Source organism: Nelusetta ayraudi, unplaced genomic scaffold (assembly GCF_046127955.1).
Source record: "Nelusetta ayraudi isolate G7.1 ecotype Tasmania unplaced genomic scaffold, CSIRO-AGI_Nayr_v1 ptg000060l, whole genome shotgun sequence".
Classification (NCBI taxonomy): Eukaryota; Metazoa; Chordata; class Actinopteri; order Tetraodontiformes; family Monacanthidae; genus Nelusetta; species Nelusetta ayraudi.
In genome coordinates this window covers 4211640-4232305 of record NW_027466110.1, presented here as the reverse complement: position 1 = coordinate 4232305, position 20666 = coordinate 4211640, and the positions used below count along the sequence as shown (strand labels likewise).

The 20666-nt window shown below is 46.0% G+C and overlaps 2 protein-coding genes across 2 annotated transcripts in view; both read right to left on the bottom strand.

The window, feature by feature from the left end:
- Window positions 1-229: 229 nt before the first annotated feature.
- Window positions 230-17915, bottom strand: map3k20a (mitogen-activated protein kinase kinase kinase 20a). Its single transcript, XM_076040161.1, has 20 exons — window positions 17782-17915; window positions 16313-16502; window positions 15231-15318; window positions 12545-12646; window positions 11996-12061; window positions 11841-11869; window positions 11383-11520; window positions 10414-10500; window positions 9771-9845; window positions 9573-9679; window positions 7893-8028; window positions 5052-5096; window positions 4919-4949; window positions 4307-4449; window positions 4128-4190; window positions 3947-4036; window positions 2012-2128; window positions 1784-1858; window positions 1542-1692; window positions 230-1403 (listed from the first exon to the last, which is right to left on the bottom strand). Exons 2-20 carry the CDS (start codon window positions 16469-16471, stop codon window positions 664-666), a joined length of 2442 nt encoding a protein of 813 aa, XP_075896276.1. The 5' UTR covers window positions 16472-16502; window positions 17782-17915; the 3' UTR covers window positions 230-663.
- Window positions 17916-18942: 1027 nt separating this feature from the next.
- rapgef4a (Rap guanine nucleotide exchange factor 4a) overlaps window positions 18943-20666 on the bottom strand; it is a 40161-nt gene continuing 38437 nt past the window's right edge. The window contains exons 30-33 of the mRNA XM_076040182.1: window positions 20503-20590; window positions 20329-20393; window positions 20165-20219; window positions 18943-19694 (exon numbers count right to left, since the gene is read on the bottom strand). Coding sequence (XP_075896297.1) covers window positions 19567-19694; window positions 20165-20219; window positions 20329-20393; window positions 20503-20590 — 336 coding nt within the window. The 3' untranslated portion in view covers window positions 18943-19566. The remainder of the gene's footprint in view (window positions 19695-20164; window positions 20220-20328; window positions 20394-20502; window positions 20591-20666) is intronic.

Here is a 20666-nt window from a genome sequence, read left to right as displayed (position 1 = left end):
TGTACCAATTATAAGATATCCAGTAGTATAAAGAAAGTATGTTCAACATTTTATGACACTTATAAAACATTAGTTATAGAAAGAAGTTTTTGTCATCTATTGATGAAATCAGTTCTCAATGTCCTTGTTTGGATTTAATCGAATTTTGAGCTAAACTGACATTTGAATAGGGATGCAAAATGTAGCAACACTAGTTGTTGGTCAACAGCAAGAAAACCCTTGAAAAAAATTGAAAACCATTGGAGGTTTTATTAGATAAATAATAAAAACACATTTTTTTGCATGTTAAAAGGAATTCACAATTTGGTCACTCGGTTTGAGAGGTGAACAATGTATAGAGAATGTGAATACAATGAGACACTGTGATGCATGATATAATAAAATAAAGTACAAGAACACCTATATCTATGATTTAACTTTATAGCCATAATTTAAAAAAAAAAAAAATGCAAAGCATGCTTGTTTACCCTGCAGGAGCCTTTTTCCTTTATATTAAAGCTTCTAGTTCACACACATTTACACATCACAGGCATGTGGGGCGATTCTCTTACAACAAGCAGTCCATTGGAGAGCACATAAGCCGTCATAATTCATATGTAAAAACAGTTCAGTGCTTTGCATGAGGAGCCCTGAAAGAAGCGGTCCTTTCACATTCAGCCCACATTAAGTTCTTCCTCCTCCTCCGCCTCCACCACCACCGCCACCGCCACGCCCGCCCCTGCCCCCTTTCCTCTGTCGACCTCTGACTTGTTTATTGTCCTGACGTGGTAATCTCTTCTGCCGCTCCACTTTGATCCACCCCCCGTCGCAGGCTTTGGCCCCCTCTCTCTCCTCGCTGGGGCTTTCTGTCACAGACAATATACCCGGTATCATGGGGGGGCGGTTCTGAGGTGTGATGCTGTAACTGTGGGACCGTGGCCTCCCCGGCTGCCGCCAGGTTTTGCTGCTTTTACTGTGAATATAGTTATCTCTGCTGCTGGTCCATGCGTGGCCGCGGCCACGCCCGCCCACCGCCGCCTGCCACGCGTTGCCAAAGTAGTTGTTTTTGCGGTAGTCGTACACCGCCCCGGCGCTCTGCGGCCGCTCTCGCTCCCTCTCCAACGTGCTCTCCGACGTGGTGCTGGACGGGCTGCTGCCCTTTGACCCCAGGTGGAGCGGCGAGAGCTTGGCCGACAGGCTGGTGCTGGGCGAGGAGCTGCGGGAGTCCATCCAGGGGGCTGAGTGGCTGCGGTTGGGGGAGCGGCGCACGGCCGCCGCGTACGAGCACACCTGCCTTTCGTGCGCCGACAGGAACTGGGGCAGAGTGGAGGCGTTGGAGGTGTTCAGGCACGCGTTGGCCTGCAGGCACTTCTGGGCCTGCATTTGCTTCTCGCGCACGTTTTGCATCCAGTAGATATCAATATCTGGAGACGAAAAATGATATATGTACCGTAAAACACACAAATTGCGTAACTGGGATTGATTCATAGGAGGTGTGACAATTGCAACATTTTTTTTAATCCAGAATTTAAAAAGCATAGTTATAAAAATGATGTATTCACCCTGGCTGGACTTGTCTTTGGTTGTCCAGTCAATGTTAGCCACTGTTGTTTCGATAACCAGCTCCACAGTTTTGATCTCGTCCTGTCCACCGCTGTGGCTCCAGGTTAGTGTGCAGCTGTGTTTGGTGCATTTTGGTGACATGACGTCTTTCTGAGGCATCATGAAAAGGACATACGGTCAGTGGAAAAATGAGGTTTTGTTGAAATAAATGTATACTGTAAATGTATACTAAAGCATTCACCTCGTAATTGACTGTGTAGTCCACTCGCTGGTTCTGCTGGATTCCAGTGATCCATTTGTCCATCACAAACGGAGGCTGCAGAGCAGTGACATCGACTCATGAACAATGTGAGTGCAAAAGTTTAATGTTCAGACAGAATTTTCTCAATCGGATTTGTCCTGAAGGAGCGGATCCATGCAAACTTCTCACAAATTGTAGCACAGAAGAAAAGAAAGATTGTGACAGCACCTTAACCATCCGCAGCACTTCCACATCTTGTCGGTTGGCGTTGAAGACGATGTCCTTAATGTACGTCACCGCGACATCGTCGCCGTCGAGCTCAATGTACATTTTCCATTTGCAGTCCTTGAGAGAAGAATGTGGAAGTGGTGCACTCAGAGACAATAGTCGCTCATATAGGAACAGCAAAGTGCTGCGGTGTTCCATGGGGTTGAACTCGAGACAGTCTCGTACATAAACCAACAGCACAACCTAGAGGCGAGTTGACGGCGTTGGCCTCAAAAAGTCTCACATTCGGGGCAAAGGAAAACCTTCTTAGCTCTTTATGGATTGAACACAAAATGAAATAGCGATTTGAAAATTTAAAATTATTTTAAAGAACAAAACTGTTTTCCAAAATTGCACTACTGATGTCTTTATTTTTGCAATTTTGATCAGATTTATAATCTCTTGTAAAACATTTGGCTGGATAAAATGTCGCTGTTTGGTGGATTTTTATTTATTTATGCTGAATTATTCCTGCTGGGGTGCAACACACTGGACACAACAAGTCCTCACCACAGGCCACAAATCCCAGCAGTCCCCTCCCCCACACGACCCCCCTCCACCTCCTGCATAGCAAATGCTGACGAAGCAGCGATGATCAACCTCCAAAGGCGTCGGTGGAAAGAGCGCAGGTCACCGCTTAACCACGCAGGGTTCACGGCACGGGCCGATCCATTGTGCCGTGATCACAGAGAGAGACATCAGACGAGTGGCACTAACACACTCGTCTGAGGAGCCTTCGCCCCTCTCCTGCATTATCCCCCCCGGGGCTGGAGACGCCTCAAAGGGGGGAGGTTGGCGGTTGGGGGGGGGGTGTTCAGCAAGACTCTGGCTCGGAAACACACCAGTGGCCCCGGCGCCGGCACTGGACGGTCGCACTGGGGCTCACCAGGTCCGCGCGCTAGCCTAATCACTGCGGCAGAAACAATGTCTGGTAATGATGCCCAGGACCCGAGTGCGTCTAATGACAACTCATACATAATTCAGCACCTTTCACTTGGCTGCACGGTGATATCCTCATTAGCAAGGGGACCCTCAGTGGCTGTCAGATGGTGGCCGCACAATCGCAAGGCCCTCATTTTGTCTTTGAGAAGTGCAGCTGCTTCCATGACATCGCCAGCAAAGAGGGGCGAAGGAAGGGAAGGAGGAGAGGGGAGAAAAAAAAATGCAGTGCCGCGGGTTTGTTTTATTTAGTGCAAAAAAAAGAAAGAAAAAAAAAAAAACCTTCCAGTTTGTAAAAACAAGGCTGACACGGAACCTGACACCAGGCAGGGGAAAATAATTAGCTCTCATTTTCTCAGCCTCCTGTTTCCTTCTCCCTGCTGTGTTTTCTACCCACTAAACCACCACATGTCAGAAGAAATGGGAGGCAATTAGCAGGCTCGTTTCAGCCCTGCCGAACACACTGAAAGAGCACTATTTATGATGGGACAATGAACAGCTGAAAGATTAAATAACGTTTGCCTTTTAAAAAGAAAATGACTTCTGGCTAAATGGGCTATTTTTGATTAAATTCAAACACCAAGTTAAGAGCCATCCTTTCTCCGCGGTTTGAGAGCCTAACAAAGAGCTGCGAGCTGCGAGGTGGATGTGGATGTGCTACACGACTGGGAATGAAATGTTTATTTGTCTGGTTTTTATGCATGTCTAGCGACGACTTTAATGGCCACGAGTGCGTCATCGCCATGTTTCCTCAGGACAAACAGGCTGAGCGACGCAGAGCAAAGGGGGGAAAAAAAACAACAATATTAAAATTCTGCTCATCTACTGACGAGCATTATCGGCGAGAATGTTGACAGTTTGCCAGAGGAGTGATCAAAGTGGAAGGCCGATGTGGTCGACGGGGGCAGAGTGATGCGGTCGCAGTGTGATACAGGCCGTGACATGGTAAAACCTTACCGAGGGCCCAGTTCCTGGTTTCCAGTGGTAGCCGAACACCAGCTCCAGATTGACAGTTTTACCCTTCTCCACCTCCTTCTCCAGCTCGTCCTGAGAAGAAGGAAAGAATGAGCAGAGGCCCATAAGAACTCACAAAAAAAAAATATATACTTTAATAAAATAAACGTCTGGCATTGTGTACCTTCAGCAGAGGAGGGAAGTGGACCAGGCCGAGGTAATCTTGAGTTAACTTTGCAATTTCGGCCTGTCAAAAAGAGAACGTGCAGGAGTTGAGGCAATCACGACGGTGGCCGTGGTTCATTCACATCCCGTCCAGATCAAAAAGATGCGTGCGTTAATGGTTAATGGGCGGAGCCTCGCCTTCAGGTGCATGATGTGACCTTTGGACTTCACCCCCATATCCCGCATGTCGTCTTCTGACAGCAGCAGCAGCCTCTTCCCGGTGATGTGGTTTTCCTTGAACAGGTCGGCGTACAGCTGCATGCCGCAGGGCACAAACTCCCCTGAGAACAAGAACACATTTACTGTTACCGCTGAAGGTCCAAATTAGGGGGGGGGGGGAATATTCAAAATTCACTCGACCAGATTGGATGAGATTCCCTGCGTCTCTTGCTTCACTCCTCGGAAAATGATGACTACAGGACGGAGTTCTAGACACGTAACCCCATTGTGATGTCACGAAGGGCACAGCAACCTCACTGACATCAATCCCAGGTCAGTTACCCCCTCCCCACAGGTTGGGCGCCCGTCCCTCCTATTGACGCCCCCTTGTGTTGATCCCCCTCCGTGCATCAGATTTAAACAGAAGTCATAGGAGGCTGTGAACAGAGGGCTAAATGTGCTGTTTTCTAGAGATCAGTTGAGTTTGATTGATGATGTGAAGCTGCTCCCCGGGAGACCAGGATGAAAAACATAGCAGTGGAGCCTTCAAAGTGAAATAATAAAAGGACTTCAGTGAGGAAAGCTGCTTACCTGCGCCAAATATCTGCTGCATCCAGAAATACTGAGGAAATAAAAAACCAAACAAATGGCAACGCGTCAGTTCAATCGACAGGGCGGCTAAGAAAACTCTCAAATAAATCAGAGGCGACAGATTGATACTAACCACATGCTCCTCCGTCCACGTATAGATGTCGAGGGTGGGCAGCAACTGTGTGTAAAGAAACGACAGAGGCTCAGAACGTGGCGGTCACATCTTGAAGCCAAAATGACAGGACTTAAGCAAACGTTATTAAAATGGAAAATAGCTATGTTTTCCTCGTCTTCCAAAGCCATTACAGTTTTTGTTGTGATTTATTTATTTTTACTTTATTGCTCGCCTCTAATGGTCTGTATCAGACCTGGCCACGTCCGTCAGACTGCTCGTCCGTCCTTGCGAGAGACGAATCCTCCGTCGCTCATTAAACGTAATCGGGCAGAAACTTTGAAATAATGATTTCAACACCGCGCCGGTGAAGGCTGGCGTGTAATGACAGAAATAACGCAGTCGGGAAATTGGGGGAAAGATGGCTTAATGAACGAGCGACAGATTAGGCAGCGAGCGAATGAGCGAGCGGCGGTCTGAACTGGCGCAGCGCCGCCTAGCGACGACACTCGCTTCTCGTTGCTATCTATCTATCCATCTATCTATCTATCCATATATCTGTTTCTGTCCAGGCAAGTTTTGCCTGTTTGACGTGTGTCTGTGCATGTGCGGAATCTGCGGTTGCAGCTTAATTCACACGACTCTGGCCAGGGGCGGAGCTACACATGGTGGCTAGTGGTGGCCCTGACCACCCCACAGCGTCGGGGATAATTTCACAAAAGGCCTTAAACTTCTACACTACAGCACTTCAAGTCATAGCTTTGTGCATTGATATTCAGTATCTGTTTTGTATCAATATGTGTATGTATTCTGCATTTCTGACTTGATGATTGGCCTGGATTTTGCTCTTGTTGGAAACAAGACACTTAAAGATAGAAATGTAACCAGCTGATATAGCTTTATAATTGATTATTAACACTCAAATTCATAGGAATGGCGACAGGCCAACTGTTCTAAGGTCATCTTGAAAACATTTAATAAATACAAAAAAACGACAGAGTAAAAAAAACAAAAAACAGTCGTAGTTATTTCAGGTATTGAGTTATTGCCGCCGCTATGTGAGTCACAATCTCAGCCAGTGGCCGTCCAGAGGAAGAATTTCTGGCTCTGCCACTCACTCTGCCCGCCCCCGTGTGGACTGAATGGCTGACTGGCAACCAGCTCATGAATGCAGAGACTTGGAGAGACAGACAGACAGACAGACAGACAGACAGACAGATAGTAGCACCCAAGGACGCCCTAGAAGTGCAGAACGGTGCGAATCAGGCCGGGCAGGGTCGAGCCGTGCTGTTTTATAACCAAACCGCCGTGGATGTGGTTCAGCAAGTTCAACCGTCGAAAGCGTACTCGTTTAGAGCGAGAGGCTCCGGGAGACGGGCGCAAAGAACGTGTGGAATTTAATTGCCGGGAATTCGCACAGGCAAACCGGAATGCTCGTCAGGAGAGTGTGTTTGCCGTTCAGTCTGCTCTGGTTTTTGCGCCTTGGGCCCCCGGCGGCACGGAAATAGATGCAGCGGCAGGGTGAGAATCCAAGCTCGTGGCAGGGAAGCTAACAAGCAGAACCACGCCGAGCGCGGTGGATTACGTCCTCGTGAGGACGGCTGATGATAACAAGCGAGAGGGGACAATTTAATGGGCTACGCTCAGAGAAGCGTATCCTTCCCCCAGATGAACCAAAAAGAAAAAAACCTAACGGAACGCTAATGCTGATATGATTTCCTTCACTGTGCAATGCAGGGGCCCCGTTGCTGACTGTCGGTTAAAACGCATAAAGTCAAAGAGGGTTGCTTATTATTACAGATACTGTTATATCATCGGATGATTAGAGGAGTGGTGTTCCGCCTGGCCTGAGTGTTGACCCGCTGGCCCGGTGCAGGGTGGGCGGACCAAAGGAAAAACAGGCTTGTCAGAGCCTTTTAATCCAAGTCAATGTCGTTTCATCCCCTCGTTACCCCGAGGTTTTGATGACACCCGTGAACTGTCTCGACTTCCTCATCTGACAGAAGGACTAAAGCCTTGTAGTCTTGTGTTTTGGCCCCCGGTGAGATGAGCTGAGGGGCAGAGACAGGAGGAGGGCAGGCGGCTCGGGGCGAATAGAATCCATGGCAGGAAGGAAAAGTGAACACAACCGGGCATCACAGGAGCACTGGATGAATTTCACCTGGTGCTGGTGATCACCTGACGATAGCTGCGTTTCCATTAACCCTAGAGTTGTGCAAAATCTAAATATCGTAATAAAAAACTGGCAATGCAAAAATACCTCTCCAATATGGCTGAAAGGTTTTGACGCTCTCGTGAGGTGGTTTTTCATGACTTATCAACATGGAGGCATATCGCAAAGGTGTCATGGAAACACTTTTTTTTTCGCATTTACACGTCAGCAGATGTGATGCACGGGGGTCACGTGACGAAGTTCACTTCAAGTGAAAATGGCGCATTATATTTGGATGGAGGAGAAGACGGTATATCTTAGTCTAAGATTATGGCTTATGTGCTTAGCACCATTCAATGGAAACACCTGCAAATCGCAATTGTACTTTTTTTTTTTTTGCGTAAAACTGTAATGGAAACCCAGCTAATGTGCTGCCGAAAATAACACCCAAGCCCATAATGTTCTTATAAAACATTTTTCTTCCCCGTATTTTCAATTCTTGTTTTTCGGACACTTCAATTTCCCTGCATTCTCCTTTCTGTTCCCCCTGCTGGAGAACATCACAGGAAGCCTGCCGTCCTCCTCCTTCAGTGCTTTCAGGGTGCTAAATGAGTCTCCGGCGCCGTGGCCACTTGACACTTGTTGCTGCCGTCTGCACGCAGAGGGGTGAAGGTGGAACCAAGGTGGAGAGGGAATAACGAGGAGCTCACCGGGCTGCTGGACTGCTCGATGAGCTTTCGCTCCCACATCTTCAGACGGCGCTCTCGCTCTTTCAGCTCCTGCTCTTTGGTGCTCAGGTCTCTCTCCAGCTTCTTCAGTCTCTCGAGAGTGGCTTCGATCTCACACCTGCATGCAACACACAGTGGAGTAGCAGCGATGCGGCTTTAATCATAAGGTCCGACAGCAAGTCACATTTACTCTTTTACTTCACTTGAAGATTCCTTGTTTCCTTGTTTGCTTTTAGTGCTTCAACAGCGGAGTTTCCCAATTTGGGATTAATAAAGTACATCCATCTATCTATCTATCTATATCAGCAAATCAGCTTTGTATTTTGTATTTATATGTTGCTGTGTAGCACTGACTCAGTACACTGCTGTGCACCCTGAAATGCATGGTTCACTCATGGCTGTCAAACCCAATTTCAGCAGAAGTTAAAATGATAAACCAATAACCGACAACAAATAACCAATAAAGTAATATTTTAAACTAGGGAACATTCTTTGAAAGTTGGTCAGATTGGGGAAGTGGTGCGGTGCTCAGTGTGTTGCTGAAATCCGTGACAGATCGTAGGCGACAAAAACTTCTCTAACCACATGTCTGTCAGTGGCATCGAGGCCACCCTGTCATCCTCCTCACTGTGCCAGTACAGAAGGTGTTCCACAAGGAAGACTTCTCTGTCCTCTTTATCAGCCGTTTATTTTGGCTATCGATTGATATGCTTGCCACATTTTGCCACAGGTTTTTTTTGAGTGGTCGTTGCAGACTGGGAGTTTAAAAATAACACTGGGCTGCTGTGGTTTTGATGGGGGAAATCCGCAGAGAGACGTTGTTTTTTTTTCCACTCTTCGCAAAGTGTGTGGTTGTCAACTTGGTCCTGGAGTCAGTTTTGCTTGGCCATATGTACCCCTGCTGGGGTAAACGCTCTACGCTCAGCTGTACTCACAAAACACCCAGCTCAATGTTAAGATTCTTACAGTTCCTGATTACTGCAAAGCAATTAGCTGTGGAAAAGTTCGGAAGGTTTTTGCAAAAAAAACAAAAAAAACAGCATTTCCACACTTCATCATAGCGCCTCTGTGCCCCTGTGGCTCTGATTAGCTGCCAGCTCGTAGCGCCGAACCTCTCGAGCTACGGAGAATGTCTCTTATGCGCCGCACATTTTCGCTGTCTGTTCTTGCGGTGCCGAGATTTAGTCCAACGTGCTCCCCCTGCAGATGGCTGCCCGGACACGACGCCACCAGCGCAACTTCTGAGGGAAAAAACCTCAGAGCGCAGACAAGCCCCGCAGAGAGGCAGACAGAGAATAAAGTAACAGCTGAGACTCAGGCTGTGCTGAACATCACCAAACCTCCAGCTGCTCGTACAACCCAATTAAACACTTCTACTTGAAAAAGATGGTGATTATTTTTAGGGCCTTATGGGTAAAGGGAGGAAGTATATCCAGATGGATGATTCTTTGGTGGTTTTCATGCCTTTATGTAGGCTATCAGTGCAATTATTAAGGATCTATATGCACGATCTCGAGTTGTTTTTGTGTTTCCCGGCCCCCGTCAGCTACATTTCCCCATCATTCTCTAAAAACAGCGGCAAATTTCCTTAGGCTGAGATGGCGTATTTGTGGGGGGGGGGGGAAAGAGTTACAATTTTTTTTTCTCCACACTTCTCATTACCTCCATTCAGCCTTGTTGTGAAGGAAGGAGTTGCACTGTTGAGGAAGTTGGCTGTCGTTTGACATGGACTCCAGAGTGGAGAGGATCTGCTTGAACATTGGCCTCTCCTGAAAGACAACAGCAGGCGGCCAGCCGTCAGTCGAGATGAAGTCGAGCACAAGTCAGTAACTTGCAGACGGAGCTCGCCGTTGCACTCACTCTTGGCTCCGTCTTCCAGCAGAGCCTCAAGAGCTCGGCAAAGCTGGCGGGACAGCCGCTGGGGATGGTGAGCCTCTGAAACCAACACACACCTGTGAGGGCATGCTAACAGGGGAGGAGCATGGAGGCATTGTAGAACATGATACTGGACTTCCAATATTGCGATAGAATATATTTATTTCAGTGGCCACTCCAGGTACTGCAGCCAAAAAAAAGCCTAAAAAGCATTTTCCCCACAATTTACAAATAAATGCCGACCTGAAACTTGGTTCATAATAAATCTTTATATTGGATTTTTTTTCAAGTTATAGACTTTTAATCTTTCTCAGAAAAACAGTTCTAATGGCCAGAAAATCCCCAGACTCCTGATCTGAAAATATTGTACCATATTCACACTCAGCTTGTACTCGAGAAGAACTTGTACTCCCCCCGGCTGCAGGGGAATCTGCATTCATTTCGCCTTTTATTTAAATACTGTTCACAAATATTTTTGTCCATTTATTCATTTTACTGCACAGTAGTTGTGTCCTCATTTGCAATGATGCAAAACAAAGATGGTGTAATGACAGTTTCCTGGATGTGGGTAAGGAGGATTTTCCACTATGCGCGGCACGAATGTACACGTGTTCTCGCACTCGACTACCTCGTTCTTCTCCACCACGAGCCAGGCCACTTGTAACCCTTCCAGTCCTTTGAAGGGGATCTCTCGGGTGATCATTTCCCAAAGCACCTGTTGAAGAGATCAAGAGCCAAGGTCAACGCCAGTAAACAAACAAACAGCACATGTAAGCGTGCCACCGTGGGTACACAGAAACACTCGTCTGTGCAGCCCCAGCAGGTGCTTGGCTTTGCAGACTAAGACAGAGCGAAAAGGAAAACACCGATGAGCAGTTAAACACATCACATCTTTTCATAGAGGAGACGCATTTTATACTAAAATAAAAAATAAGAAAAACACGTCTTTCTTGCACATGGAACAGAAGATTCCGTTTCACATCTCCAGAGACAAAGGCTAATTATTGAATAATTCAGCTTCTTTTCACTTTGAGTCAGAAATAACCACCTTTCAAGAACAGAAGCTTGAAAAGCTGAAGGTGGAGAGCAATTTTACCGCCCCGATGGCTCCACTGAGGGTGCATCATCTTTTTGCACATCCCCTCATGCCAGGTGGAACCTATTACATGTATGGGTATTTACTATGGAATTACACTCCGCAGGGTGCCGCAGAGGGAATGAAACTCCAGTCACTGGTACCATAAACACTGTATTCCACAAACATGAGAACTTCTGCCAATCAGATCTTTACTGTTGAAACAGGAACCTGGCTAATGGGCTTGGTGGCTATTGACTTAGCTACTGTGATCCTACTCACATTGGAGAGCCACAGCAATGAATTAAATCAGCGAGTCCTTTGCTGAGTGGTAACTCTAAACATAGCGGATATACAGCTGGATTCAAGAACACAAACCTCGGACTTAAAAAGAATTCTGTAGGAAATGATGTAGCTTTTAAATAATTATCCACCCAATATGTCAAACTTCACGCTGTTCCACAAAAAATTTGAATCCATAGTTCTGGGTTTCAGCCATCCGAGAAGGGTGATATTACTCACCACTCCATAGGAGAATGTGTCGCAGGTCTCGGACACTGGCAGACTCTGGATGACCTCTGGGGCCATCCAGGGAAACGTGCCAACCAACGACATGTGCGTCGTGTGGGTCAGGAACCTGGACGCCCCGAAATCACAGATCTGAAGAAGCGATGACAACCAAGTTACTTTTTTGCAAACGAAAAAATGCTTTAAGCAGAGAATAAACTTCACCAACAGATTATTTCAAGTTGTTTGAATTTTGTTTCATTTTCTCCTGGTTTAAAAAGTGCTGTTATCGACTAATACAAATATGGGTTTCTGATATGATGCACTCGTGCCAACTACACTTCCATTAAAAAACATTCTGCTATCTCAAGCTTGTGTTTCTTTCAAGCAGCTACATAAAATCAGACAGTTCAACCTTCTCAGTGCTCAGTCATAGTGCACAGATACAATTCTGCATTCGCAATAAAACCCACCTTGAGCACCTTGTCCGCTGTCAAAACAACTGGAAAAGAAAACAAAGTCATTTAAAGTCCGTAAGCACGACCACAAGATGGCGAAAAAACAAACAATAGTGACAACAAATGAAAAAGTAGGCTGCAAAATCTGGATGGAAGAAGGATCCTCCTACCATTTCTGGACTTCAAGTCTCTGTGGATGACCTTAACAGGGGCCTCTGAGTGTAAGTAGTGCATCCCTGCAGCAGAAACACAGCGGTGGATGACTAATAACATCAATATAAACCAACTGCTGTTGCAGGCTGACTGCATGAGAAAAATGTTGTTTCATCCTGTTTAAAAGCCTCGCATGTGGAGGGAAGAGCTACATCTGGAAATCCTATTAGCGGAGAGTAATGTTATTTGGATTTGCACTCGGTGAGCTTGGATGGTTGAATTTTGTCCATATACCAGTGAATACAATGAATAACCGATTGGAAGAAACACTGAAACTGAAATGATCAACTCTATACACAGAGTACTACAGGTGGTTATATTGTACAAACATCAAATACGTGTAGCTAATCATTGCCATTATCATTTTTTTGGAGTACAGAATGTAAAATTACAACTATTCCAGCAGAAAGAGCAAAGCAAGACAGACAGCTGTTCCCAAAGAATCATTCATTGCAATGACAGTGCTGTTCTCAAACGTAAACTTGGGAGATGGCTGACCCAGTTACCTCTGGCGATCTCTGTAGCCCACGTCATGATGTGCCCGATGTCCATCTCCTCGCTCTCATCGCTGGCCAGATAATCGTACAGCGATCCACCGCTCGCATACTCTGTGGAGGAGAGACCTGGATTTGTAATCTCTCACAATGTGATGTCTTACAGAGACAGGGCACATTAGAAAAGTTAGAGTGAGAATATTGAAGACTACGTGCATTTATCCCAACTGTAACTCTTAAAACCAGAACCGAAACCAATCGTCGTGCAACTTTTTCCCTCCCTTTTAAAAATGCTTTCAATGGAATCTTTGTCAGATGGATGCCTGAGGTAAATCCCAAGGATCGAGGAATCTATTCCTCGTTCTGAAGTCAAAATTCTGCCAGGCAACTCCTGGAAACCAACTGCGGACATGCTGTTTACTGTCCCTGAGCTCCGTTCCCACATATCACTTCTCACAAAACCACACATCAACAGCCAATGCTCGCTCAGAAGGGATCTGAAGGGGTTTTTTTGTATTTTTATTTATTTAAAAAGGGATTTGAGTGAAATTTGCTTGGAAACCCTGCCGATGTGATTTAGCGCTCTATAAATAGTCGGATTGAACGGCCCTCCCGCTTCGGCGCCGCGCCTTTATGTACGTGAGTCCGAGGCCTTGAGAGCCATTTAGCCTTCTAGAGCAGACGCCAAAATCACGTAAAAAGGCAAACCTTCGGTAAAGCGGCGAGATCCCGCAGAGAACAACCTTTAGAGGGACAAACAGGCCACCGCAGCGCCAGCGCTTAGAGCGGCAGGAAGCCTCTGTTTGTGCACCATAACCCAATTATGTCGCCCGGCTGCGGTGTAAACACACAGTGGCACCGAGACAGGAAACTAATTACGTGCAACACAAACCAAAGCTTTATTAATCAGCCGGAATTTGACACACGGCAAACAAAAGACGCGTCTCAGGTGACGTGCGGCCGCGGGTGACTACGCTGGACCTGCCGACACGTGGAGAAGAAGAGGAAGCCGTCTTCTGCACTTTGCACCTTCTGGCAAATCAAACACATTCCTGAGATAATACAGCGACCTATAAATCTGCCGCACTTTTTTTTTGAGATGTTCACTGCGCACGTGAGGAGAGCAAATCAGTCCAGTGTCACGGACCAGTTTCAAGCTGAAAAAACAGCCATAGAGTGAAATATGACCGGGAAGATTAACTTTGGTGGCTAAACAGCAAAAGAGCTGAACTCATTCAGTTTACCATCCCGTCCAATTAGCGTGGATAATATATTGATTGGCCATTTACTGTCTTTCGGAAAGACGATCGTGCCAAGTGAGTTTGTCGACAGGCAGATTTATATAACCGAGCTGATGACCGAGGACACGCGGCGCAGACAAGTTAGCCATAAAGCATTTTTTTTCTCCCCCTGTATCGGGAGCTAATTAGATTCTGCTTTGATAAACAGAGACGCCGAGCAGCTGCTTGACAACAAAACCTCTCGGCGACGACTATATTAGAGCTTGGCGGCTGATAAGCGGCTCTCTTCCAGATTTTCGGCTAGCGTACAGATTCTGCAGTGATTCTTATCCCACTCGGAAGAAAACAGCCTTTCGATAGCAGCTCAGATACGGATTAGGAACACCATCTTCTGTGTGATGACAGAAAAATAAGTTTCAGTTACTTCTGCTTACTCATTGATTTATTTATTTTTTTTTTTTTGAAGGGGAAATGAGGAAACTACGGCAGTAACTCAGCTCAATTGTTCAGGGTTGTGTAAGAGGTGGTTTGAAGAATTTGATGAGTGTGTCGAGCGAATAATAGCAGCTGCGGCCTGAGTTTGCAGATATTACAACCTCATCAGTTAAGATGACAAACGGTTTAGTGGACTGGACGTTGAGGAAAATATTTATCTTGGTGACACAGTTAGTGAAGAGAACGAGAGCAGCGGGAACCTTGTAAACCCACCCTGTGAGACAGGTTTGTCCGGGGCGTTCACGTTCTGAACTGTAAAGCGAAAGCAGAAAAGAAGCAGAGTGTGGACTTTCCTCACTGCCTCAATTTACTGTTTGACTGAATTTTACACGACGTTCACTTGTGCAACTGCAGTTGCGAGGCGCAGCGTTGCAGAGGGAGACTCTGCGGGACAGAAGACTTCTTGCAACGCCCTTACGTCACCCTGGTTACACTGTAGCATTTCACATATGAAGGCGTTAACTGTATATGGACCTGTATGTTTAGGAATGAAGCGTTCAAGAGGTGTGTAGCTGCTCCCTCTGAAGGAGTCGGGTCAATTCAGAGTATATGGCCATGCGGGAAATCCCGAAACGGCACACCCCGAACGCCAGAAAAAAACTGCATTCCTTATCTGATCACATGACTAAAATTAGCACAGGTTAGAAGCTACCGAGCGCCGTTGAATGGGTGTTTGTGCGGCGGTGGCGAGGGGCCTGCGTGCGGCTACACGCGCGTCATTCTCCTCTGTCCTCACACAAAAAAACCACACAGAGGGAAAAACACAGTGTCTGTATCCGTGCATGCACTTCCTGAACCCTCTGGCATCCACCGACGCTTCCATAGAAACCTCCCCACTCACTCTTCACTGTTGTGTCGTCGGAGCCGCTATCGGCGCAAACAGCTACAGCTGCTGCGTTCATTTGTCGTCCCGCTGCAGGGGATTTCGACGTGCGTTTTTTTTTTTTTTTTCTTAGTCTTACCAATAACGACACCGTAGTTGGGAGCCTCGTCGATGGCGCCATAAAACTGGATGATGTTACGGTGGCTGAGGACACTGAGGATTTCAGCCTGACACACAAACAGACACACACAAGGAGAAAACGGGGTTTTGTTATAATACTGACGACTTCTGACTCACCCAGTTTAAGAACAGGCAAGGTGCGATACTAAAGTGTGAACACAATCGCCCGATAAGAGGGAGATACGATGTTTGCAGAGGCACGGTGTCTGTTAGCGTTTGGAAATTGGCCTTTAAATCAAGCAGAGTTCAGCAGGGGCAAATGGGAAGGTCAATATTATACAGGTGTTCACAGAGAGAGTGTGAACCTTCACTTAAAACAGGTCAGTGTTTGGAAGGTGTCATTTTAAGCACAGTGACTCTGGAGAGACAAGCTGGGTTGAATTCAGCCACAACATGTGAATTTAAAGCAACACTAGAGAGTTTTTCTAAACTTGGTGGTGGTGGCTGTAGGATCGAAGCTGGATCAGAGTGATGCATAAGAACCGCTGTGGAAGAATACGTAATAATAGAACCCACGGGGCCAAAAGATCATTGCGGAGCCATGAAGGGAGACCTGACAAAAAACCCATTTGTTTAATTGTAGCCAAACACTGTAATTAAATGAACAGCGGCTCCACTGTGAAAGGATTACATTGTTATTCTAGCTCAACAATCCTCTCCCAAACACTCTCATGATGTTGAATGGATATCTGTGATCTGGCGCGCTCTCATAAAAGGAGCCGTGAATCATTTTTCCGAAAGTCTTATCAGCGGCCAACAAATGTGACATCATTTCCCTGAAGTGGTTTCAGAAGCCGTTGGGTTTTTGTCTTTAGCACAATGAGCCCCGAGCTTTCAAGTGGGCTCCTTCCAGAACAAATAACAGATACTTTTCTTTGGCGATAATGTGTCTTTTGCAGCACGTTTCCAAGAATGGGGGAGTGTGAGGAGTGATTGGTACAGAAGTCACCACATCCCCCTTAAATGGGCTTGCAATTACAATGATTACTGTAACGACAATTAAAAAAAGATAGGGGCCGGGCAATTATGACTCCTACCTACCTCGTTTTCAATCTTGAGCAGCTTCTTCACCGCCACCTCTTTATCCTGGGAGATCCATCTGGCCCGGTACACGCTGCCGAAGCTGCCGCCGCCGCAGTTCTCGTGGAAGAGGATGTCATCGAACTTGATTTGCACGAAGGAGCCGCCCGGAGACAACATCTCATAATGGCTCTCGGCAGCAGCTCGGCTCCTGGGGGGGGCAATGGCAGGGGAAAGGAAGGAAGTTTGGAACAATCCCGCTCCCGCTGTGCAAAAACACTTCAAAGGACGAGCAGAGCGATTGAGACGGCGGCCGAGGCCTCGGTTGGACGTGACCCCGGAGCGGCCGCGGCTATTGGCCGACTCCCGCGTGGGGTGCCGGTGTGATATCGCTTCCATTTACTGAGCGTTCCCCGCTTTCTTTTCTCCGCCCAACGCGCTTGCCGCTGTCAGTAGCGCTGATGATGGCATGCCTGGTATGCTGGAAGCCTTCCCAGCACAGTCCAGCGGTCGTAAGGCCGCAAACAAAAACCTTGGTGAAATCTCCCCAAAATCTCCCCGACTTATCAAAAAGTTTACTTACGTAAAGGGTTAAATAAATATATAAATAAATAAATAAATAAATAGGCCGACTCTGGCCGGAGTGCATGCAGATTATCTCTGTTTGTCCGAGCAGCTTAAAAAAATGGCCTTGTGAAGAAATAATGCCATCATTACCAGAAATTGTAGCTCCGCCGCCGCCGCATATAGGTTTTTCTATCTACAGCTGAGCAATTAGGGCTTTTAAGCGACTGTTACCTGGGAACTTTAATAGGATTGCTATCCATCACCTGAGAGGTGGGGAACGCCCCCATTGTTACACTGAGGGGAGCCCATGCTTTCTGCTTAATTTGCCAGTATTCACGCCACACTTAGCCCCACGGCAGGCTGCCCGCTGGATCGGACCCCACCATTGTCCACCCACTCAACAGGCAGGGGTCGCCGGGACCGTGGCGGCCCTCCTGCGTCCTGCCTTGCTCCCTCTGGAACAGTGCGATGGGCCGGGCCAAGTTTCAGACAAATCCAACCAAACAAAAAGAGAGAAAAAAAAACAAAAAACTGGGGGACAAAAGCCCCTTAGGGATGCAGCATGTTGATGTTTAGCATCAGACACTGAGATGGCCTCCAGATGTTGTGTGTGTCACAGCCATCATCACAAACAACCCCCTTCCCATCGACTCACCTGGATGGTGTGGGGGTGTCTGGGATCAGTTTGTGTGAAAGTGATGTTGCAACAGAATCCACCACACCGACACACAAAAAACACTTCCGGTTTCCTTTTAACAGGAGGATTTGACTTAGTTTATCGCGCAGAGTGAAACCCCCGAGGCTACACCATGCATCCTGGCTCCCCACCGTGACTTGTTCATGTTCCCGTGGATGTCACCGCGCACCGCCTGTAACTCCTGCTGCTACACCCAGTTCGGCGCAAACACAGCCGCAACGCTTACCTGCACTCGGCGCGAAGTCCGTCGCAAAAGAGTCTCTCCGCGACGCTGCTCGCAGCAGGAAGGCAGGCAGGACAAACAAAGTTTAAGCGGAGAAACTCGAGGAAGTCCGAGTTCCGGGAAATCTCATGTGACGTCGCTGGATTTCTCCACTCACCCCGCCGCGCTTGTGTGTGTGTGTGTGTGTGTGTGTGTGTGTGTGTGTGTGACTGGGTTGGTTGCACAACTTGTCCCCGTTCAAGTCAGTGGACGGCGCCAGGCACATACCCCGGATTAGGGCGGCAACAGCTCCTCCTGCTGGAGGAAAAGCGGGAATGCGTCAGCGCTGTCCCAGGACGGTGCCGCCCCGGATGTTGTCAATATAGGAAAATCAGAGGTGAAATTATTCTTTTTTTTATTTATTTATTTTTAATTAGTTTATATAAATATAGTTGTTGTTCGCCCCTGTATTTCCCTTGTATTTAGTAAAATAATTTTCGGACCCATAAATCATGAACCTATTAATTTGTCTGATATGTTCTACACAATATTTACACAATCTTGGTAAAATTCTGAACTAATTATATTCAGCTTTCTTCATTATTATATTAAGAAGTTATTGTATGTAACAATCGAGTATGTGAGCTGGATTTAAATTTCATGCATTCAGTGAAAGGTCCAGATAGTGCACACCTTGGCTTCATTTTCACCATTTTAATTTGTAAACACCAAATATATTCATTTGCCATGTTCATTGTATTAATTTACATAAACTGATAAAAACTGGTTTGATAGAAAAGTATTTTAGTAATAGATATTATTTCATCTGACAGGTATCAATTTCTGTGTTGCTGTGTATATAATATTCTTCTAATATGATTTTAAGATTTTTTTTGTTTGTTTGTTTAGTAATAGAAGCAATTAGACTGTTGTATTAGACAAATACTTCCTTACTAAATAAAAACATGGAATACTAATATTAGAATAACAATTTGTCTTATTTCTCAAATGGAGGAAATTAATATTTTCTCCTTACATATATATGCTGTAAAAACCTAAGCTGTGCACCAACAATGCAAATCAGTCCAAGGTTTGTTTAATTTGTTATCAAAAGAAACTATGTAAAAATAAAAAATATTGTCACGCAATCAAGGTACTGATTTAAAAAAGACAGCACATCGGAGATACATTGAAAATATTTAATACTTAAAGCACACAAAAAATGTCCAGCTATTTACCGCATCTCAAAATTGTAGGGAGAAATGTGCTCATATTAATAAAAAGAATAAACAGTTGTCTGCAAGCTGAGGCCAAAATAAATATTTGTACACTGTTTACAACACGTTTTTTTTTTTCTCACGCACCTGGATAAGTATAAGCACTGTTTGATACAAAAGATATGAAACGACTGAATATCAGGAATATCAAGACTTTGCATTCTTGAAGCGTTAGCGTCACATAGTGTTTACGTCTGAGATGTTAATCTGATGAATGAGATCCCCCCAAAGATTGTTAATCTGTCTGTGCTTGAAGTGTGAATCGAAGACGGGGCTTCTGCGGCACAGTGACACGAGAGGTGCTTCACCGAGCAACGATTGCTGTTGTTAAAATGCGACAAATTACAGTAATAAAAGGCTTAACAAGTCAGGCGAGAGTGTCTGAAACAATATCTCATCATCTGATCCATCATTAGCTCCTCCGCGTGATTGGCCGCCACTGGAGTGAATCCACGCCAGTGTCACGTCGTGATGCAGCAGTACTGTGTTAAATCTCTGTCCCTGAGTAGTTGTTTAGGGTTTTTGTTTTTTTTTAAGCTCTGCGGGGCTCGAGTCCATGAGAGAGCTGAGTTAACGTCCTCTGGTTGTCAATGACGTTGAGCTGACGCACATATGTCCGAATCTCTGGGTGGTTCTTGCCGGCCAGGGGTGAATCTGGACCTGAATTACAGTGTGGAGTGAAATATTATAATTATGCTTAAAATAAAAAGAAATAAAAAAAAAAAAATACAGCAATTCTGAAACGTAAAGGCCACATCTTTATGTTTCATCCCAAGCAATCTTTCATGATTAAAACCCTCTGTAGATCTCCAAAAAAAACAGCATATTTAGCCCTCTGTTTACAGCCTTCTGCAAAAATGTCTGGTTTTGGCTTTCTGCTAAATGCTTTGTTGCACATTCTACATGGAATAAGACAAAAGCCAGGCATCAATAAGGTCATCTCAGAGAAATTAACCAACTCGTACAGGGGGGGGGGGGGTTGTGAGGAACCTAGGAGAGGCATTAGTCCCGTTTGTGACATCACAAAGGGTGTATTTCCAGAACGGTTTGCTCACAGGTAAAGTGAATTTAGCCAAATATGGGACATTGAAATATTATTTGCTATTAGACAGATTTTGGTGTGCACTCACTGAATGGCTGACTCCTACAGTATCTCAGTATCTTCACAGTGTTGGCTATCATTCGCTGGAAAAAAAAAGAGGCTTGAATGAGTATAACAGAAATCTGCTGTCATGCTAATACAGTTGAACAAAGTGTCTTTTAGGGCACCAACTGGCGCCTTCAGGATCCTCACCATTTTCTCAAAGTTGACCAAATTGTCGATGAACGTTTTGTTGCCCTCGTGAGTGAACGTCATATCTGGGAGGACAAACAGGAGGAGAGTCAAGTACGAGAACATTTGACGTGACAGCCGTTCAAAATAGCTCCCAATCGTGTTGAATGGTTGGAAATAATCAACAGCGCTGACCCTTCATCAGCAGCGGCATGAAGGGAATGATGGGAGGGTCCAGCTTGGAGACGGTCAGTCGGTACGCCCGGTGGTTCCTGGACGGGTCCTGTTGAGAAGAGTCACTCTGCTCTGAAATCTGCCATCATTTACTTAATAGCCTCCATCACATTTACAGCAGCAGA

Bases quoted from the DNA above. Each gene is read 5' to 3' on its own strand.
- map3k20a (XM_076040161.1), bottom strand. From the start codon at position 16,471: ATGTTGTCTCCGGGCGGCTCCTTCGTGCAAATCAAGTTCGATGACATC. The intron at 8,029-9,572 runs GTAATGAGAAGT...TGTTGCATGCAG, and splicing joins CACAACAAGGCTGAATGGAG to GTGTGAGATCGAAGCCACTC. The intron at 2,129-3,946 runs GTAAGGTTTTAC...TCTTCTCTCAAG, and splicing joins AACCAGGAACTGGGCCCTCG to GACTGCAAATGGAAAATGTA.